The sequence below is a fragment of the Esox lucius genome, chromosome 8, assembly GCF_011004845.1.
Source record: "Esox lucius isolate fEsoLuc1 chromosome 8, fEsoLuc1.pri, whole genome shotgun sequence".
Taxonomy (NCBI): Eukaryota; Metazoa; Chordata; class Actinopteri; order Esociformes; family Esocidae; genus Esox; species Esox lucius.
The window spans coordinates 10,454,236-10,474,503 of NC_047576.1; the positions used below are offsets into that span (position 1 = coordinate 10,454,236).

The window sequence follows — 20,268 nt, forward strand, 5'->3', positions numbered from 1 at the left end:
TACAGTATATAAAACTTTGGCAAAGGTTGATGATGCAGCGTTTAGTCATTATGTTGCACAGAGTTGGAACAAACTCCCTCAACATTGACACAAACCTTTTAATCTTGCATGAAAACCTCTATTCTTTCTACTACCTTTTATTCATCTTTTAATTATCTTTTTGTCCTATTAAATGTGATGTTTTATTTAAATGCTTTGTCCCTGTGTATGAAATGTGCTATTATACAAATATAATAGCACATTGTATTGCCTGGGGCCCCCTGAAATGTTGTATTGCCTTGGCCCCCTGAAATGTTGTAAATGCTTTAAATCTGTGTGGACCCCAGGAAGAGTTACTACTGCCTTGGCAACAGCTAACAGGGCACCTAATAAAATGCTCCTACAAAGCTCAGATGGCCCATATTTCAGCCATTCTACCTCTTTGACCTAGATTACTGGATGTGCAGGGTATCATTGGGTTTATTTTACACAACATTATATTTGTGCCAAAATTGGTAGATTATCCACAATCATTTGACCACCTCCTACGTGCCTGTGAGGAAGTACGACATAGTACTGTCCTCTTTAACATATTACTGTGGATGTTTGATCCAGATAACTGCATTTGCTGGAAATAGCTTTCAGGAATTTTTCTTCAGATAAATCTCAGGCCACATGATTTAATATGTGGTAAATCCCCTTAATGGAGTCACTCTGATTGGTTAGTGTTAAAAGAATAGTTATTTATCTATTTTTTATTTAGGTATTTGTGTATGATCTCCTTACTAATCTAATTAATCAAGGCAATACGTTGACCTCGCATTGTCCTGTGTCTCAACGATAGTTAGTATAAGGTATCTGTATTTTCCCAGCATTTTTACATAGTGTGTGTATTATTATGACAAATTATAGTTAGGACATTTTGACAATGCTCTTCACATAAATAGTTTTTTGGGCTTGAAGTTAAGTTTAGGGTAATAATGGGGATTAAGTTGAGTGTTAAGGTTAGGGTTTAGATTTCTTTTTTTTTTAATGGAAACCAATTGTTATCCCAAAAACATATTCACGAGTATTGTCAAGTACGCATGTGTGTGTTCATCTATACACAGATTTCCCACCTGTGGGAGACAGCCATGAAGTGTTCTGTGGTGCAAAGCGTCTACAGCGCCTTGCCCAAAGCGTCAGACCTATTGAGGTAGGTTAGGCCAGACATCACACATGTACATACACACACAAACACTCACAAACATACCTAGACACACATAGACACACATACGCACACACACACGCAAGCTTAGTTTGTCCAAGAAATACCGTCGTATCCTCCTTTTTGTCTTTTGCTTTGTAAATGATCCACCGATACAGCAGCTATCCCTGGTCATATTTTATTTATTGCCACAAGGTATCCTGTAAACTGATTCAGTAAACAGCAGGCATGGCATTATGAGCCAGCTCCATGTATTTCCTCAGTCTGTTATATCCATGCAATTGCACCAGAGGTGTGAGTGTAATTATGTTGTTATCCTTTAAATTTAGATAAACAACGGGTACAGGACCAACTGAAAATAATCAAACAGATATTGTAGATATTGTTTATAATAATAAAGTATATCAAGTAGATATTGGTTCATAAGGGGCGGATTTTCCATAATTCATTTAACTTAGGCACTGTCGTACAGATGACTGGTCTTGAGGTCAATTTCTGATCACTATCTGACCATCATAGAATACAGGAATTACACCTTTCATCTGGAACAGTTGGACCATATATCTTAGCTTTACATAGATGCCTTAGTGAGAATAACAATACATTTGTGCTGAGATAGCACAAGTCTGCATAATAAAATAATTAACTTTGTTGATGATCTAGAAGACCTAGGTTCAAGTACTATATTTTAGTATCTGGTATTAAAAATACTTGTTTCTCAGTTTTTTTGCTAGATTTTTGCCTTGCATTTAAGTTTTATGAATTTAAAACTGTATCAGACAAAGTCTCTTGATTTTTTTTATATTGCTGGGATATTTCCATCCATGCTATTTAGTGACAACCATGTCATTTTACATCAACAGGAAATTCCAGTGTCCAGATCGAAACGAACATTGGACTATTCTAAAACCAGTTGCCTGCTTCATCTCTATGCCGACCACTTGTACTTTGAGAAGTTCAAGAGTGTAGAGGCCGTTGTAGCTCAGGTGAGTGGTCTAAAGAAATGTGAACCAAAAAAAGCCTAAGAGGTTAAACAATGTTGAACATCTTTGTAAAATATTTCTTAAAAATCTATCCTATATTAAACACATTTTAGCTTAACTCCTGTAGATTGTACAGTCATTTATCTTGTTTGTTTTGAATCTAACAAATATCAAGCAATATATGACAGGATTTCCTAATTTACCTAATAATAAATATTTGCCAGAGGTTTATGTCTGTGTATTTTCAGATGTTTTGAAATATGCAGACAATGGATACACTATCAGGTCAATCAAATTAGAGGAGCATGTGAGAAACGTGAAGGGAGGTAGGGAAAGCTTCTGCAGGTGAATGGGAGACCAAGCTCAGAGTAGCCTACTAAAGTGCTATACACTAATGTACAGTTCAAGTCAGATGTTTACATACACCTTAACCAAATACATTTAAACTCAGTTATTCGCAATTCCTGACATTTAATACTAGAAAAAAGTCTTAGCTCGGTTATGATTGATTTCAGCTTTTGTTTCTTTCATCACATTCCCAGTGGGTTAGAAGTTTACATACACTCAATTAGTATTTGGTAGCATTGCCTTTACATTTTTTAACTTGGGTCAAATGTTTCGTGTAGCCTTCCACAAGCTTCCCACACAAAGTTGGGTGAATTTTGGTCTATTCCTCCTGACAGAACTGTTGTAACTGAGTCAGGTTTCTAGGCCTCATTGCTTGCAAATGCTTTTTCAGTTCTGCCCACAAATTTTCTGTAGGATTGAGGTCAGGGCTTTGTGATGGTCACTCCAATACCCTGACTTTGTTGTTCTTAAGCCATTTTGCCACAACATTTCCTCCAAACATAACAATAGTCATTATGGCCAGACTGTTTAATTTTTGTTACATTAGACCAGAGGACATTTCTCCAAAAAGTATGATCTTAGTCCCCATGTGCAGTTGCAAACCGTAGTCTGGCTTTTTTGTGGCAGTTTTGGAACAATGGCTTCTTCAAGGTTGAGTGGCCTCTCAGGTTATGTTGATGTAGGACTCCTTTTCCTGTGGATATAGATACTTTTGTACCCAAGGTCCTTTATGCTGTTGTTGTGGAATAGATTGCACTTTCTGCACCAAAGTATGTTCATCTCTAGGAGGCTCATCTCCTTCCTGAGCAGTATGGCGGATGGGTCGTCCTATGGTATTTATACTTGCGTACTATTGTTTGTACAGATGAACGTGGTAACTTCAGGCATTTGGAAATTGCTCCCAAGGATGAACCAGAGTTGTGAAGATCAACAATTTTTTTCTGAGGTCTGAGGCTGATTTCTTTTTATTTTCCCATGATTTCAAGCAAAGAGGCACTGAGTTTGAATGTAGGTCCTGAAATACATACACAGGAACATTGACTCAAATAATGTCAATTAGCCTATCAGAAGCCTCGAAAGCCATGACATTATTTTCTGGAATGTTCCAAGCTGTTTAACGGCACAGTCAACTTAGTGTATGTAAAGTTGTGACCAACTGAAATAGTGAATTATAAGTAAACTAATCTGTCTGTAAACAATGGCTGGAAAGATGACTTGTGTCATGCACAAAATAGATGTCCTAACGACTTAACTTCCGACTTCAAGTGAATAACATGATCGATACTTGCACAGAGGCTCCTGGATTTTATTGCAAATGAGATACCTTTTCTCTAAAAATCAGAGAAAAGACAGCCACTGCCTGTTGTGTATTGGAATGGTTAACATATAGAACCAGGATCTTTGTAGTAACCCCTTCCTTTTTATTTTGTATTGGAATGGGTTTACATAAAGAACCAGGATTTCTGTTAGTAACCCCATCCTTTTTATTTTGTATTGGAATGGGTTAACATGAAGAACCACGATTTCTGTTAGTAACCCCATCCTTTTTATTTACTTACTTATTTCTCAGAAGCTGCGTTTAGAACTGAAAGTACTATTCATCTGGACAAAAGTTCATTGACTTGTTGTGAGTCATTTTCTCTAGTCCTTTTTATTTGTAAATGTCTTCTGTTTTCTGCTCCTTTTCAGGAATTATTTGATGATAACTTGTGATACCTGTACAGCTTTGGGATCTGAACTGCTTGTTTTCTATGAACACCTTTATTATGAACTGGCCATCAAAGCAATAATAATAGGTTTCCATTTTTTCAGGATCTCAGAAAATATTTACAGATCAATGCAGCTCTGTTACCTCAGATGAACAGATAAAACCCATTACAGATGAAACAGAATTGAGGAGACTTGTTGAAGTAGTTCAGTATAAGTTCATTAGTTTGCTTTTGACGTGGAATGTTCATAACGCCAGCCATCTACATGGGTGATGGGGGTGGAGTCACGGGCTGGTAGAAGGTCGGTCAACACTACATCAAGGTCTGAAAAAACCCCAACCTTTCTTTTCTAATGGCCAAGCCCTCTCCTCACCACACATTTGCTGTGGCATCACGCTGGGGTTAGGAGAAATCGTCCAGGGCATAAAATCTCCAAAGAGACCTGCAGTGAACTCTGACATAACTGGAGGACTGCCTGGGTCAAAGGCTGACAGTGACTGGCCTACCCATTGACAAGACTGCCTCTCCTCCCACTCCATGCCTGTCTGGCCAGGATGCTGTGCAATAAATGTCCACCCCCGTAGTGATTTGCACGTCTGTGTGGAAACGTCCGGTAATGGAACAGTAGTGAACAGCGATATGGGTCAGAGGTTGTCAGACATTGACATAATACAAATATTTGTTCTCTTTTTATTACCTAAAAAGGACACACATTCTTAGTACCTTTTTGGGGAAACTAGTGCACACAGATCAGAATAGCTGCATACCCAGCAGGAAGTATGTCTTACACGTCTCTTTAATATGATTAACTTTTTGAGAGCAGTTACAAAAAAACACATCCCCCATCATTTTTGGAACATTATAAACAGGATTGCACTGTACTGAAGAATATGAGGCCTATGTGTGGTATTTGAAGAGTGAACTGGAGTTGCAAAAATGCTGCATAAATCATCTGTTGGATCAGTCCAGAACTAACATGATTGTCCCTCAGTAGTAAATGGAAATGTAATCTCCCAGACTTTTAATAGCACAAAGCAGCCATACATACTCCTTTCTTCTCACCTCTTCTGACCTAGCCAGATTATTTCCACTCATGATGATTACTGTTTTCTGTGGTATTCGGAGGTCCCTTCGTGTGATCATTTGACATCATTATTTTAGGGCTAGCATGGGGTCCTAGTTGTCTCTGATGACCCACTTCTCATATGACAGAAAAAGAAGATGTCTCTACACTGGGAATTCCTATTTCCTTTCATATGGTCCTTTGCTGTACAGATGCTTTTTCTTAATTTGACCCAGTTTCACACAGGGAATGTGAATAGTTTTGTGGATCATTATTGAAATGTTTTGTAGTGGTTGATATACCATTTCTTTGTAAAGCCATATCAAGTCTGACAATTTATAGTGGACATTGCATTTAAAAAATGTGAATACACTTTTAGTTAGCAATTCTTGTGACATGACCACAGGATGATTAAATTTAGATACAGCATCTGAATGCCAAACTACAGGAATTCGGCACTCTGTTAGGTCAGGGGTGTTCAAACTTTCTCTTGCCAAGGACCCTGTATTAATAACATACATAGTTCTTCATCTTGAAGACTACAGTTCTGTGTACTGTACTCGTGTGGACCTATATAATAAGAATTTGCAGGTTACCAAAAATGTGATTCCTATTCTAACTGATGTTACAAGAGTAGAGTAGCATGATCAACTTAATAGCACAACTTTCGTTAACTGAAATAGAAAATGCAAAACCTGATCATAAATGAAATGAGGAAATAAATGACTTTGTCGGAAAAACATGCTCGTCAGTGGTAAGGATAGGAAAGACAAACATATTTATCACATTAATCAACTCAGTTTCTACAGGTAGGCCTATAATAAAGTTAATAAAATTTAGTGAAATATAATCTTTCCTCCCAATGATCCAGGTCTCGGTTGGCATATTAACTGGTTTGCACAGGTGGGGTTATTCTGACATTCAATGTCACCAGTCTCCCACCCTTTCTGAAAATGCAATGGATTAATAACCTTTTGTGGAGATTATGAATGGTTTCAATAATTTACCAACTGGAGTGTAATGTGTCTTCTCAAGCTGAGGCGTATGGAATGCTTGCTACAGAGAGGCAGTGTACAGTATATCAGTGTCTTTTTCAAGGATCTTGTTACTCATTTAATTCTGTGTCCTTCTTCCCCAGGTTTCCTCCTATATGAAAGCCATTAATGATATTTATAACAGGGTCAACTTTGACGGAGTCAAGCTGATCAACTTCAAAGTGAAAACCCTCAGTGTAAGATTTCTACTTACAATGGCCATGGTGTTTCAAGAGTTACCCACATCACACTGCAATATAATAAACCCTCCTTAATCTCAAAGGGTCCCTTACAAGGAATTTTGGAGAGGGTTGTTATAGAAATAATGCAATGTCCTTAGGTGGTGCTGATGTGCCCCCTGTAGATCATGAAAGAAAAGGACATGACCAACCCACTGCATCAGCCCTTCATCGGCCCAGAGAAGCTGCTCAATCTGTTCTCTGAGAGTAACTGGGAGAGGTACTGTCTGTCCTACCTGCTGACCAACAGGGACTACAGTGGATTGCTGGGGTTGGCCTGGGAGGGAAAGAAAGGTGAGAGACCGGGACTGGAAAGAATAAACACACACAGACAGACACACAGACAAACGTGCCATAATGTTTATGGGTCCACAACACGGGCATAAAAACAGTCCCATCGGTACCTCCTAAGTGTCACTGCATTAAACACACATACAAATGCCACACTCTCTATGGATTGTGGGAAGCAGTGCCCATATTAGTAACAGTTGAGCTAGCTTGGCACCTTCCCAACAAATTTGAATTTGCACTAAGTTCATTTCTGGCTTTCTTGACCAAAGGTTGAAGCCAGAAAGCCATACTGACCACTATGTTGTTTGCTAGCCCTCAAAATCCACATTGTAAAAGTTTCCCAGTGTGAAATAATGAATGTAATTGGATATTTGACTTCCACAGCATCAATATCAGGTGACTCTGAATAAGGTCTGAATGACTTTAATCAGGCCAGAAAGCGGTTTAGCCCGCTGCTTTTAGAACCTCATAGACCAGGACATGCCGACCCTGACTGTGGATGTCTTCCACCAATCCGCATTCCTGTGATTTGACTCTCACTAATGTGTCCAATGCCTGCACTCGAAGCGAAATGTACATTTAATATGCTTCTTCTTTTGTCTTAAAAGTCATTTGTAATCTTTTTATAAGCAACTCAGCCATGTAATCAATGTAATACACAGTGCTGACATTGTACGGTCATTGTGACATTTCTCAGTGACATGACAGTTTGAGGGGCCGGTGACAAAACCTCTTATTTCTTCGTGTTTTCGTGTTGTTTTCGGGAAGGCGGGTACTTTGTTAGTTTCCATCATATTGTCGGCTGGGATGCATTTGACTGGCTAATTGGAAGGGATGTCATGGTGTGACCTTCAGGGTAACGTGAGCAGAAAGCCGGCCCCTCATCCCCTCCCTCCCACCCGCACACCGTCGCTAACCTCACAGGGTGACCACATTCCACAGCTCAGACATACAGTTCAGTAGCCATGGTGAGCTCTCACGTGAGGCACGCACACGCATGCAAACACACAGAAACGCACGGGGTGCCGACACACATGCAAAGACACACTCTCTCAGATATACGTCGTTAAACATGCACCAGCGCACACAGCGGCAACAATATTGCTGTAACTTTGATTGGCTCGCACCACGGACGTGTGACAACCCAAGGAATTGCCTGCATTTTTGACTTAAGTTTCAGCTGAGACAAATCACAAAACAAGACACAAACTATCGCCATCAGCCAAATCCTCGTTGCCTGGTAAATCTAGTGAAAATGGATTATAAACTTTAAGTCATGGTGCTGTAACGCAAGAGAACCAGGGGTACCCCGTCTCCTCAACTTTACCAACTTCCCACTCTATTAAAAGGTTTTCGAAGTGAAGGGTAACTGTAAAATAATTTGACACATGGGGTTGGTATGAGAACTCGTGAAAATGCTACAGTAACTGTATCAGACATTTATCCAGCTGGGAGAAGACTGAAGCCGGACATACACAGCGCTTGACAAGTGCAGGAACTAAATAATAATAATAATGCTTTATTGCAAACTGCTTTTAATTATAGAGAAATAATCTCAAAGTGCGTGAAAAAGAAAATAAGAAACAAGAAAATTATAATATTAAATAAATAAAATTAAATAACTATCAGGTAAAAATGAAATAAAATATATACACAGTATATATAAATTAAACTATAATGATAATACAGTAAACAAAAACAATTATACATATTATGTCATAATGTACAGTATAACTTGATAAAAGGGAAGGAACCGTTAGATGTGTGCCTTAAGACTGATTTAAAAGCCATGAATACTGTTTGCCTAAAATCAGAAGCACCGGAAATGCCGCTCTGGACCATTCCGGACCGTTACAGACCATTCCAGACCGTTCTGGACCGTTCCGGCCCAAGTCAAGCACTGGACATACGTCACTGTATAACGCTGTCACATAGTCGGTTACACCAGTCAGCCAACTAGATATTTGTTGCTTAATAATATGACGTTTTTTTTGCGAACGTGTTGTTGTTGTTGTTTAGACAGTCAAAAGTAGCATTCTATTTGCGCTCCATTTTCCCAGCCAAAAGGAGCGCCTCAGCAGAGCCAGGACCTCCCTCTACAGTCTGTTCATCCCTGACCGTGAGAGAGGGAGAGTGTACGTGTGTGTTTGTGCAGACACTTAGGGGCCTCTTTTGTTTGTCCTCGTATTCATCCCTGGACGTGTGCATTCATGTTCGTCTGCATGTGCATGTTTATGCGTGGGCGTGCAAGTGTGTGCGTGCATGAGAGTTCACTACATCTCATTGTTGTATGTGCAGGGCTGTGTGTGTTTGGTAAGTGACTAGTAGTATGGGCCCTTTCGATGGCAGAGAGGAGGGAGACGTCAATATAAACAGAGCAGCTGAACCCCAACCTAGCCCAGCAACTCCACCGCCAAACACCCTGCTCTTTCTAGGAAATTCCACCTTCTGAATGGCCCCTTTACAGTGTTCTTAATAAGCCTGGAGGTCTGGGCGCGCAGCTGGTGTGTGCAGTGAGTTCCCCAGGGGAAGCATGCCGTCAGCTCTTTGCTCTTTCAAGCAGGCATCGTCGTTGAAAGTGATCCTGTATAGCCTTTTCAAGCAGCCTTAAAGGCATGGTAATTGATTGGGCCAATTCGTGGAAAGAACCAGTCACGTGATGCTGAAAAGTGATGAACAGTCTTGGATTCATGTATGTTTAACTAAACAGCCATATTCACAAATCAGCATGAATCAGATGATTGTGCTAGAGTTTACACTGACTCTAGGATTTAAGATCTAGGATCATCATGAATCAGATGATTGTGGTAGAGTTTACACTGACCCTAGGATCTAGGATCAGCATGAATCAGATGATTGTGCTAGAGTTTACACTGACCCTAGGATCTAGGATCTGCATGAATCAGATGATTGTGCTAGAGTTTACAGTGACCCTAGGATCTAGGATCAGCATGAATCTGATGATTGTGCTAGAGTTTACACTAACCCTAGGATCTAAGATCAAACTGAATCAAATGCTTGTGCTAGAGTTGACCCTAACCCACAAATATAGGATGAACATATGCTGATTCCTTACCTACATAAACTGGAATAAATAATCCCTGAATCCCAGAATTTCAGGCAACTCCTGTCTATTTTGGATTCCACAGGCAGAAGGGGAAAGGGCAGTCTTGTTTTTCAATTCAACCTTCGCTCTCCTTCACTGCCTCCACTATTAGAGCTAAAAAATAAACAAGCTATTTCCATAACCTGAGGCCAAGCAGGACAGTCTTTTGTGTCAATCAAACTTGGAGAGTTAACCTCTGATATGTTTAGCAGACTCCAAAGCCCTATCCCGCAAATCTCATTGGACAGCTGAATGGTTCTGACACATTGTGTAATGGAGTGGTTATATAAAAGTCATGAGTAGCACATGCGTGTGCTGGACCAGCCTGATGCCCAAAACTTACACATCGGGCATTGGACTGATATAGGGTAAAGGGGACAGGCTGCTGGTTACTGCGGTGCATGTGTGTGTGTGTGTGGGCCGAGCTTCCTTGTTCTAGTTTATAATTAGCATGCCTCAAAGTGCTGAGCTCTCTATTTACTTGTTTAAGTTGAAAATATTGTACGTAAGAGGCAGGTAGAAGAGGCTGGATGCCTCCACCCAACAGCCGGAATACCAAACATTATTTGTCTGAATAATTAGTGGCTGTGCCCCATGGCAAATATATCTCGTTGTCCCTGTAAAGCATGGGAGACCCTTTTTGAGAAACAGGGGAGGTAACTCCAAAAGCCTTTAGCTCCAGGACTGTTTTCCATTGAACCACAGCAGCAGAAAAACGAGCTTCTCTGAAATGAGTTGTGGGCTGGTGGATGGAGGATGTCACAATACTGTATTCTTTGGGGAAAAAGGATGTCTGGTTGTAATTGGTAACAAAGAGATATCTCTCAGTGATTTAGCATTGCATTAGTCAACAGTCATGGCAGGTCATTGAAACAGACTCAGCGGGCTGTGAGGCTTTCATCTGCTCCAGTGAGACCCCAGCCCACCACTGTTATGTGCAGGGGGCCAGAGACAACCTCATTCTAACGTTCACATTATTCTGTGTTAAAGAGGCAGAGCAGTTAACACTGGAATCCCGTTTTTTATATAATACTATACAGATGCTGAGTGTAATGTAACAGAAATTATATTAAAATTAACAGCTGATAAATTAACAGAAATCCTAAAATTTCAGACTCTTCTTGTGGGATATAACTTCTGGCCTCATCATGATGTCAAAGTCTGATTATAGACCATTAACTGTTCATCTGATTTAGCGGGTGGTCTCTGGTCTAGACCAATGGTTCTAAAGTGGTTTTCACCAGATTTTCGCCATTTGTGTGAAAAAATTATTAAAAATTAAAAATTAATATACAGTATAGAGACAGATGAATAATTAAAGGAAAAAACAACATTGAGTGTCTCAGTAAGGTGTTGGGCCGCTATGAGCTGATCAGAACAGCTTCAATGCACCTTGGCATAGATTCTACAAGTCTCTGGAACTCTACTGGAGGGATGGAACCCCATTCTTCCAAAGGAAATTCCTTCATTTGGTGTTTTGATGATGGTGGTGGAGAGCCCAGCCTAACACGCTGAGACCTGGCGACTGCGAAGGCCATAACATATCATCCGAATCATTTTCATGCTCATCAAACCATTCAGTGACCCCTCATGCCCTGTGGACGGGGGCATAGTCATCCTGGAAGAGAACCGATAGGTGAGTCCCTAGAACCGACCACCGTTCCTCGGCCGACTCCCTGTGATAGACGCAGGTGGCTGTCCACATCACTTAACTCCATATATATATACATTAGCCACAGTTAACACCTTCCTGACTGTAGGAATCCCAGAGCAGATTACGTTTCTTCTGCTCTATTTACAGCCCACAGAGCAGGTTCCTGTCTACAATGCCAGAGAACACATTCTACCAATCAAACTGCCGTTTCACCGAAATCATACTGTCAAGTCTACACTGTAACTCATGTTGGCTCTCCTTACTATTTCTTATATTTTAGGGAACTGGGGAGGAATTTGTTCACGACACTCGCTCATGCGAGATGGTAGCAATGCCAGCCTAAACACTGGTCTGATCACGCTGCAGAACTATGGCCAGTACCTCCCCCCCCGACATGTTCAGCTCACCTTGGCCCACGAACTAGGCCACAGCCTCGGAGCTCCTGTGAGTATAGTACAGTGTCACCTTTGCCTCCCCTTGCTCTTTTTCTCCAACTGGTATTCCAAAACCTATTTTACTTGTTATTTCATTTATATTAGATTTCTTATATGAAAACATATGAAATTGTTGTTGTACGGCTTTTGTGTTATCCCTGTGTTAATTCATTGGTACCTATGGGCAGATGAATGCTTATGTCTTGAAATTCAAACAACATTGCCCAGAGAGTGTAAATATTTCAAATAAAAACATTAAGCTGTGGGATTTTGTAGGCAAACAGTTGACTCCGGCCAGCGGCCAAACAGGATTTAGCTAGTTTAGCTTTTCTCAAAGTCAAGTAAGATATTTTTCTTTTTGGAGAAGATTTTTATTTTAGAAATAAATAAAAATGACAGTCAAAACATTTCATTATTATTACTATTAATATTTTTGAGAGCCTGTGTAATGTTACACCACAACCCGGTCTGGCCATTACCCATAATCCAAAAGTAAATCACCATCACAGCCCTGCATGAAAACTAGCATACCGTTTGCATTGCTCAAGAAAGAAATGATCTGTGAATAATAATCATCACTTCTACTGAATGATCGTCATTGGCGCATTGTGTGTAATGGAGTCTTGGCGAATGTTCACACACCAACTTACAAATTGGAAAGGCAGTCATGAAGAGGGGGAGGCTTTAAACTCTCTCCCACACTGTTTTCCCCCTTCACACATAATCCCTTTCCCTCCATAATAACTAAACAACCGCAATAACAACAACCTTTCTCCCACAGCCCTTAAATGCCATTACCCCCTCCTCTCCCCTGGCCTCTCCCCTGGCCTCTCCCCTGCCCTCTCCCCTGGCCTCTCCCCTGGCCTCTCCCCTGGCCTCTCCCACTAACCCAGCTCTCCCAGAGGTCCCCTGTTTTTCACACTTCCACAGGGAGCAGCGGATTCTCCTCAGGCGTTCCTGCTGCACTGATTAGTTCTGCTCCAGCAGTTCTGTCTGTGGTCTTTTATAATTCCAGCAGGTTTCTGGATAAGCAGTGTTGTACCCAGAGCCCACTGACAGGCATGTATAATTCTTTCCAAAAGAAGGATGACAGGACCCAGAGAGATCAGAGGGCCTGTTTCACCTGAGAGTGACAATATTTATTTGTAGTGTCTGGAAACCCTCTTGTGTGACAGCATGGCCCACTGAGCAGTTGTAGAAGACAGAATTACAGTAGAGATCCCAAATGTAACTTAGTGGTCACAGTCATTTAAACACTTAATTTAAACATAGAGTTTATTTTACTAGATAATTGGTTCTATGTGGTTACAGTCCACAACTCAATCTACATGTTGAATCTCAAAAGCTAAATACAGTGAATATACAAACATTTGTTCAATAAATAGCCCCAGTTAGTTTACATATTCCAGTTTAGATATTGTAATTCATTTCTTTCCGCCAACATACTGTGTTTTGACCATGACTCTTTCTAAAGTTTGTGGCATGCACAAGAGAGGGGTCAATGACTAGTTTTGATTCTAGGTGAAATCTTTTCATTTGGAGTCTGTCCTTGATGTCTAACAACTGGAGTATCAAACTAGTGGCCATCATGAGGAAGAAAAATAAATCTGAATAAACCTACAATAGATAGCCAAATCATTTGGCATGTGAAAATCAACTGTTCGGCATATAAGTACAGAAGAAAGTTTCTTTAAGTTGAAGCTAATTAAAAATGTCTTATGCAAACAACATGTTTTAAATAGTGTTTTATGTTTTATTAATAATATATGCTGCTATGTTGGCCAGGATCCACTTGTAAAAGAGATGATAATCAAAATCTGATGCATCTGGCAAAATAAAAGACAAATAAATTAAAAGAAGATCAATGGTGAGCTCAGTAATGACAAATGAGCTGGTAGACCAAGGAAGTCCTCTGTAGTGGATGACAGGAGAATGCTTACCATAACAAACCCCAAACAACTGTCCAACAGATCAGTATATTATCTCCAGAATGTAGGAGTGGATGTGTCAGCCACTACCATCTGCCGAAGATCTTCCTCACAGAATAACAAAAAACGACAGCAAGGTGCAAAAACACAAGATAGCGTGAAAGACTAGATGTTCTAAGAAGTACCTTTAAGAACTGCAGGATTCAGTAAAGAGGTGTTGTTTCCCTGTTGCTACTGTATAAAATGACCCAGACCTCTATTATCCTGTTTTCAAGGATATGGCATGACTTCAATCCTCATACTGCCCTCTCAAACCGATCTGTATATACCTTTGTCTCAAAACCATTACCACTTGAATATGCTTGAATAAAGCTGTATGCTGTAGCTTAATGATTTTTCCTCAGAATCGGCTGGGGCATTTATGGATGCCACTGGAACGTACTTATTTGTCTTCATTGATGATTTAACTTCTGAGACCCGCTGAATAGTTAATTGTGAAGTCTATAGAATCATCTTGTTTGCTTGTATACTTCCAAACTCATTAGATGGAAAGTTCTTGACTGACCAAATCAATAGCCCAGTCTAAATCCAGTTGAATGCTCCTTTCCAATGCTTGCAACAAGACTTGAGGCAAAAAGGACCAGGAACAAGCAGGAACTGAAGATGGCTACTGTACATGCTTGGCAGAACCAGGGAAGATACATCTGATGGTGTCTTTGGGTTACAGATTGCAGTGAGACATTTTATGCAAAAGCATATGCAACCAACTACTAAACATTACAACTTAATTGTACCTAATGTTAATCTGTCCATATACTATTGGTACACTAAATTGGGAATTACTACAAAACAACTAAAATGTGCTGTAGTTCATATGTGGGTTCCACCTGATATCGGTCTGCACTTTAACTCTATAAAAGTGTAATTTCAATACCATATTAATTGTATCATTTAATCCAATAGTAATTGTATAATTCCATGTGAAATTGATTGTATTGTTTAGCCCAACAGTAACTGTATATCATGTCAATAACAAAATACAGTGGGGAAAACAAGTATTTGATACACTGCCGATTTTGCTGGTTTTTTCAACTTACAAAGCATGTAGAAGTCTGTAATGTTTATCATAGGTACTCTTCAACTGTGAGTGACGGAATCTAAAACAAGTAATTAAGTAATTAATTTGTATTTTATTGCATGACATAAATATTTGTTACATCAGAAAAGCAGAACTTAATATTTAGTACAGAAACCTTTGTTTGCAATTACAGAGATCATACATTTCCTATAGTTCTTGACCAGGTTTGCACACACTGCAGCAGGGATTTTGGCCCACTCCTCCATACAGACCTTCTCCAGATCCTTCAGGTTTTGGGGCTGTCGCTGGGCAATACGAACTTTCAGCTCCCTCCAAAGATTTTCTATTGGGTTCAGGTCTGGAGACTGGCTAGGCCACTCCAGGACCTTGAGACGCTTCTTACGGAGCCACTCCTTAGTTGCCCTGGCTGTGTGTTTCGGGTCGTTGTCATGCTGGAAGACCCAGCCACGACCCATCTTCAATGCTCTTACTGAGGGAAGGAGGTTGTTGGCCAAGATCTCGCGATACATGGCCCCATCTATCCTCCCCTCAATATGGTGCAGTCGTCCTGTCCCCTTTGCAGAAAAGCATCCCCAAAGAATGATGTTTCCACCTCCATGCTTCACTGTTGGGATGGTGTTCTTGGGGTTGTACTCATCCTTCTTCCTCCAAACACGGTGAGTGGAGTTTAGACCAAAAAGCTAAATTTTTGTCTCATCAGACCACATGACCTTCTCCCATTCCTCCTCTGGATCATCCAGATGGTCACTGGCAAACCTGAGACGGGCCTGGACATGTGCTTGAGCAGGGGGACCTTGCATGCGCTTTCAGGATTTTAATCAATGACGGCATAATGTGTTACTAATAGTTTTCTTTGAGACTGTGGTCCCAGCTCTCCTCAGGTCATTGACCGGATCCCTCACCTTCCTCATGATCATTGATGCCCCACGAGGTGAGATCTTGCATGGAGCCCCAGACCGAGGGAGATTGACCGTCATCTTGAACTTTTTCTAATAATTGCACCAAAAGTTGTTGCCTTCTCACCAAGCTGCTTGCCTATTGTCTTGTAGCCCATCCCAGCCTTGTGCAGGTCTACAATTTTAGCCCTGAATTTTAACCCCTTACACAGCTCTCTGGTCTTGGCCATTGTGGAGAGGTTGGAGTCTGTTTGATTGAGTATGTGGACAGGTGTCTTTTTTACAGGTAACGAGTTGAAACAGGTGCAGTTAATACAGGTAATGAGTGGAGAATAGGAGGGCTTCTTAAAGAAAAACTAACTGGTCTGTGAGAGCCTGAATTCTTACTGGTTGGTAGGTGATCAAATACTTATGTCATGCAATAAAACGCAAATGAATTATTTAAAAAGCCTACAATGTGATTTTCGGGATTTTTGTCTCTCACAGTTGAAGTACCTATGATGAAAATTACAGACCTCTACATGCTTTGTAAGTAGGAAAACCTGCAAAATCGTCAGTGTATCAAATACTTGTTCTCCCCACTGTACAACCAATGAAATGATAACAAATGTGTCAGTGTCCAAATATTTTTGGGCTTTACTGTACATGCTATAGTCTAAACATCACTGTTGGCATGTTCTGCTGTCTCTGTAGCAGCGGAGAGAGTCTATAGAGAAGAGGTGTGGGGGAGGGGCACAGATGAAGGGTAAACATACCAGCAGTTGGTGAAGATCAAGCAGAACGGCGCTGCTAAACTCAGCCCAGTGCCACACACAAGTTGGGAGGTTGCTACATAAACCCCCAAATCATTGAGGAATGCCGCCTTTAAATTAGCCAAATTATTTTACCAATATACTAAATCAACACGTGAGTCGCTAAATCTGAGAACCAAGATGCAAAATTGGAACTGTATCAGACTATTCTGTGCAAGCGAACTAGAAGCCACATAGAAATTTACTTTCTCCTGTAGCACTGTAAAAATATTACCTATCCCCCAAATTAAAATTACTACCCCCCCACACTGCCATAGCCTTTCACCTAAATGCATTTTTTAAATATATTTAGTATTATTCTAATTAGAGAACAGAGGCTCTTGAAAAGATCTAGAGAAGAAGGCCCTCAGGCCTATATCGGTCTGTGCTGTCCTTGGTGGGTCATAACATTAGATTTCAATTCCACAACAATGGTTCTTCCACCTGAAGTAAGCTTATTTTGAATTAACAAGCTTTTGTTCAGCAAAAAACATTGTTGAGTCTCAAGCATGTGATTTTGAGGAACATTTTGAAATAAAATCAGCTCAGTAGTTGTTTTCCCAGATTCTCAGCATATAAATCCCTTCAAAAAACTCAATATACATTTTAAACGATATTTTACAATATTTTTTTACTTTACAATAATCATCTTGTGGATATTGTATTGAAATTGTCTAAATATGAGGCCCATATCCTTATACTACAAGCAGAAAGAACATGTCATTTTGTGAAGTATACCGCTAGTGTTTTGACTTGTGTGTCTCAGCATGATGAAGGTTCTAATTGTGGAGACCTGGGTTCTTCTGGAGGGAAAGGAAGGTTCCTGATGTTTCCTCAAGCCACCAACGAAGTCAGAGAGAACAACGATAAGTTCTCTCCCTGTAGCATCAATCAAATCAGTCAAGTCTTGAAGGTCAAGAAGGATGACTGCTTTGTAGGTGAGGAATTAAAGGAAATCCTTTCAGAACATCAAAAGCATTACATCAAAAATAACACCTATGGCGTGTATTGTTCTGCTTGTCTCTGTCTTCCTCTCGTACTCTTCATCTGAGTAATTCCAGTGATTTATTCGGATAGTGGTGTTGAGGTGAGCTAATGTGTGTGCGGGTCTTCCAACCTGTCAGTCAGTGATCAGCCAATCTGTGGGAACCAGATCGTGGAGGAGGGTGAAGAGTGTGATGTGGGCCACAATGACACAGACCTTTGCTGCCACAGTGCCAATGAAGACCCGGGCACCCAATGTCGTCTGAAACCTGGCAAACAGTGCAGGTATACTTCTGGTCAAAAGCCTTGAAAACAAAGGAGTGATTTACCTTGGTAGTGGATATAAATTGTCCCCTTGAGATTTGCTAATCCCAAATTGTTTCCATGGTTCACTTGTGTTCAAAGGTTATGTAATTGATCTCCCGTGGAGCAGGTAATAAAAGTGTCTGGGGAGTCAAAGCGGAAATGTGGCTGTAGCTTAAAGGTTATATTCAGTTTACCATTTAAACCTATCAGAGAAACGTAACCCATAGCATGGAATTGTGTCTGTCCCCTTCAGTCCCAGTCAGGGCCTGTGCTGTGGCCCGGCCTGTCTCTTTAAACCATCGGGGGACAGCTGTGAGGAAGAGTCGGACTGTCAGTTGGAGAGTGTGTGCTCTGGTTTCTCCCCTGTTTGCCCCAAGCCTTCAGCCAAAGCCAACATGACCACATGCAGTCTGGGGACCCGTGTGTGTCTCAATGGGGTGAGCGTCTTAGGAAGGCCACGGAATGATTGAATATCTTCACCCACCCCTCTCAATGGGACAACAGGCCAGTGTTAACGGTGTTTGCAGGGGATCCATCTTTATGTTGTCCTAGGTTCCCATCTTGAATATGTTTCCTCTATTACTTCACCATTTCACATGATGTATGGGGTTTTAGGGTTGCAGAGCTGAACTCAAGATTTTGAGATACAGCTTTTAAATGTAAATTCCTTGTTCTCTTTAGGGGTGTATTCATCCTGAGACATATATTTTGGGCCAGAACACATTTGTCATGCAGCTTGGAACAAGGAGCAAGATAACTAAACACAGACGCATTTTGGAAATATGCAAGACAGTCTGGCAGTGTTTAGCAGATATGTATTTCTTCAAGACTGCACTGCATGGTCTTAACATGCTATTAATGAATAGTACTTATCAGGAATTTGGGGGTTTTCTACCTCTTATTTACCTCTCATTCTCTCTATGTCTTTCCCATTCCCCTCCGTCCTTCCTTTCTCTTCCTCTATAATTTTCACATCTCTCTATCCTACACTTTCTTCTCAATCTTATTTTCTCTCCAACTCTCCCTCTATTTTTCAGCTTTGTGCTAAGTCACTGTGTGTGAGGTATGACCTGGAACAGTGTGACTGTCTAGAAGATTCCAGGACAGAGAAGTGCCACATGTGCTGCCAGCAGCCAGGTACTGTGTCCTCCCCCGTTCACTGAATTTCTGCCACGCTCACTGTATTGCTCTCATGTTCCCTGTGTTTTTCTCACGCTCACTGTATTGCTCTCATGTTCCCTGTGTTTTTCTCACGCTCACTTTATTGCTCTCATGTTCACTGTATTTTTCTCACGATCACTGTATTGCTCTCATGTTCACTGTACTTTTCTTGTGTTCACTGCATTGCTCTCATGCTCATAAAATGTTTTTCATATTCACTGCCTTGCTCTCATGTTCACTGTATTTTTCTCTTGTTTTTCTTATTTTTCCTATGTTCAATGTCTTTTTCTCATGTTCACTGCCTTGCTCTCATGTTCACTGTATTTTTCTCGTATTTCTCTTATTTTTCTTATGTTCACTGTATTTTTCTCATGTGCGCTGTATTGCTCTCCTCAGACAAGCCTCATACCTGCGCCAGCACCACGTCCTCTGTACTGACCAGTCAGTTCCAAGGGAGGCATATAGCCTTGGTTCCCGGGGAGCCTTGTTCAGCTAAGCAAGGGTACTGCGACCAGTTCCAGGTGTGTCGCATCCTGGACGCAGACGGTCCCATTGCCAGACTGAAGAACTCCTTCCTCCACTTGGTGGACCTGGATGAGTTTGAAGACCTGGCTGAGTGGATGAAGGTCTGTTTGTTGTTGGGTGCGCTGCAATTGATTAGCAACGATATATTCAGGGTGTAAATGTGGAACAGGCCAGAGGATCCTAGCGGAAGTTATGTAGCGAGATGTGTGTTGCGATCACCGGCCAACACGGCCCTTCCTGGCCAATGGTGGCCTATTTTCATCATCCATGGGGCTTCCCTGCGTCTCATCAGTTAGCGCCACAGTCAAGGTTAAAATGTAGACCGTGGTGATCAGCTTGGTGCTACAAATAAGCTCCTTAGACCGTTGTGCCACCTAGAAGGCCCTAGGGCAGTGTTTCCCAATCCTGGTCCTCGGGACCCAAAGGGGTGCATGTTTTATTTTTGCCCAAGCACTCACACACCTGATTCAAATGAAAGGCTTGATGATAGGTTGATTGGGTCAAAAAAAAACTAAAATGTGCATAGCTTTG

The 20,268-nt window shown here is 40.9% G+C and overlaps 1 protein-coding gene across 1 annotated transcript in view; it reads left to right on the plus strand.

Moving 5' to 3' along the window:
• Nucleotides 1-20,268, plus strand: part of si:ch1073-396h14.1 (disintegrin and metalloproteinase domain-containing protein 10) — a 32,738-nt gene that overhangs the window by 9,562 nt on the left and 2,908 nt on the right. The window contains exons 5-14 of the mRNA XM_010871511.3: nucleotides 1,089-1,174; nucleotides 2,050-2,172; nucleotides 6,428-6,520; nucleotides 6,688-6,856; nucleotides 11,894-12,057; nucleotides 17,528-17,699; nucleotides 17,886-18,030; nucleotides 18,305-18,488; nucleotides 19,089-19,188; nucleotides 19,609-19,838. Of these exons, the coding sequence (XP_010869813.2) occupies nucleotides 1,089-1,174; nucleotides 2,050-2,172; nucleotides 6,428-6,520; nucleotides 6,688-6,856; nucleotides 11,894-12,057; nucleotides 17,528-17,699; nucleotides 17,886-18,030; nucleotides 18,305-18,488; nucleotides 19,089-19,188; nucleotides 19,609-19,838 (1,466 nt within the window). The remainder of the gene's footprint in view (nucleotides 1-1,088; nucleotides 1,175-2,049; nucleotides 2,173-6,427; nucleotides 6,521-6,687; nucleotides 6,857-11,893; nucleotides 12,058-17,527; nucleotides 17,700-17,885; nucleotides 18,031-18,304; nucleotides 18,489-19,088; nucleotides 19,189-19,608; nucleotides 19,839-20,268) is intronic.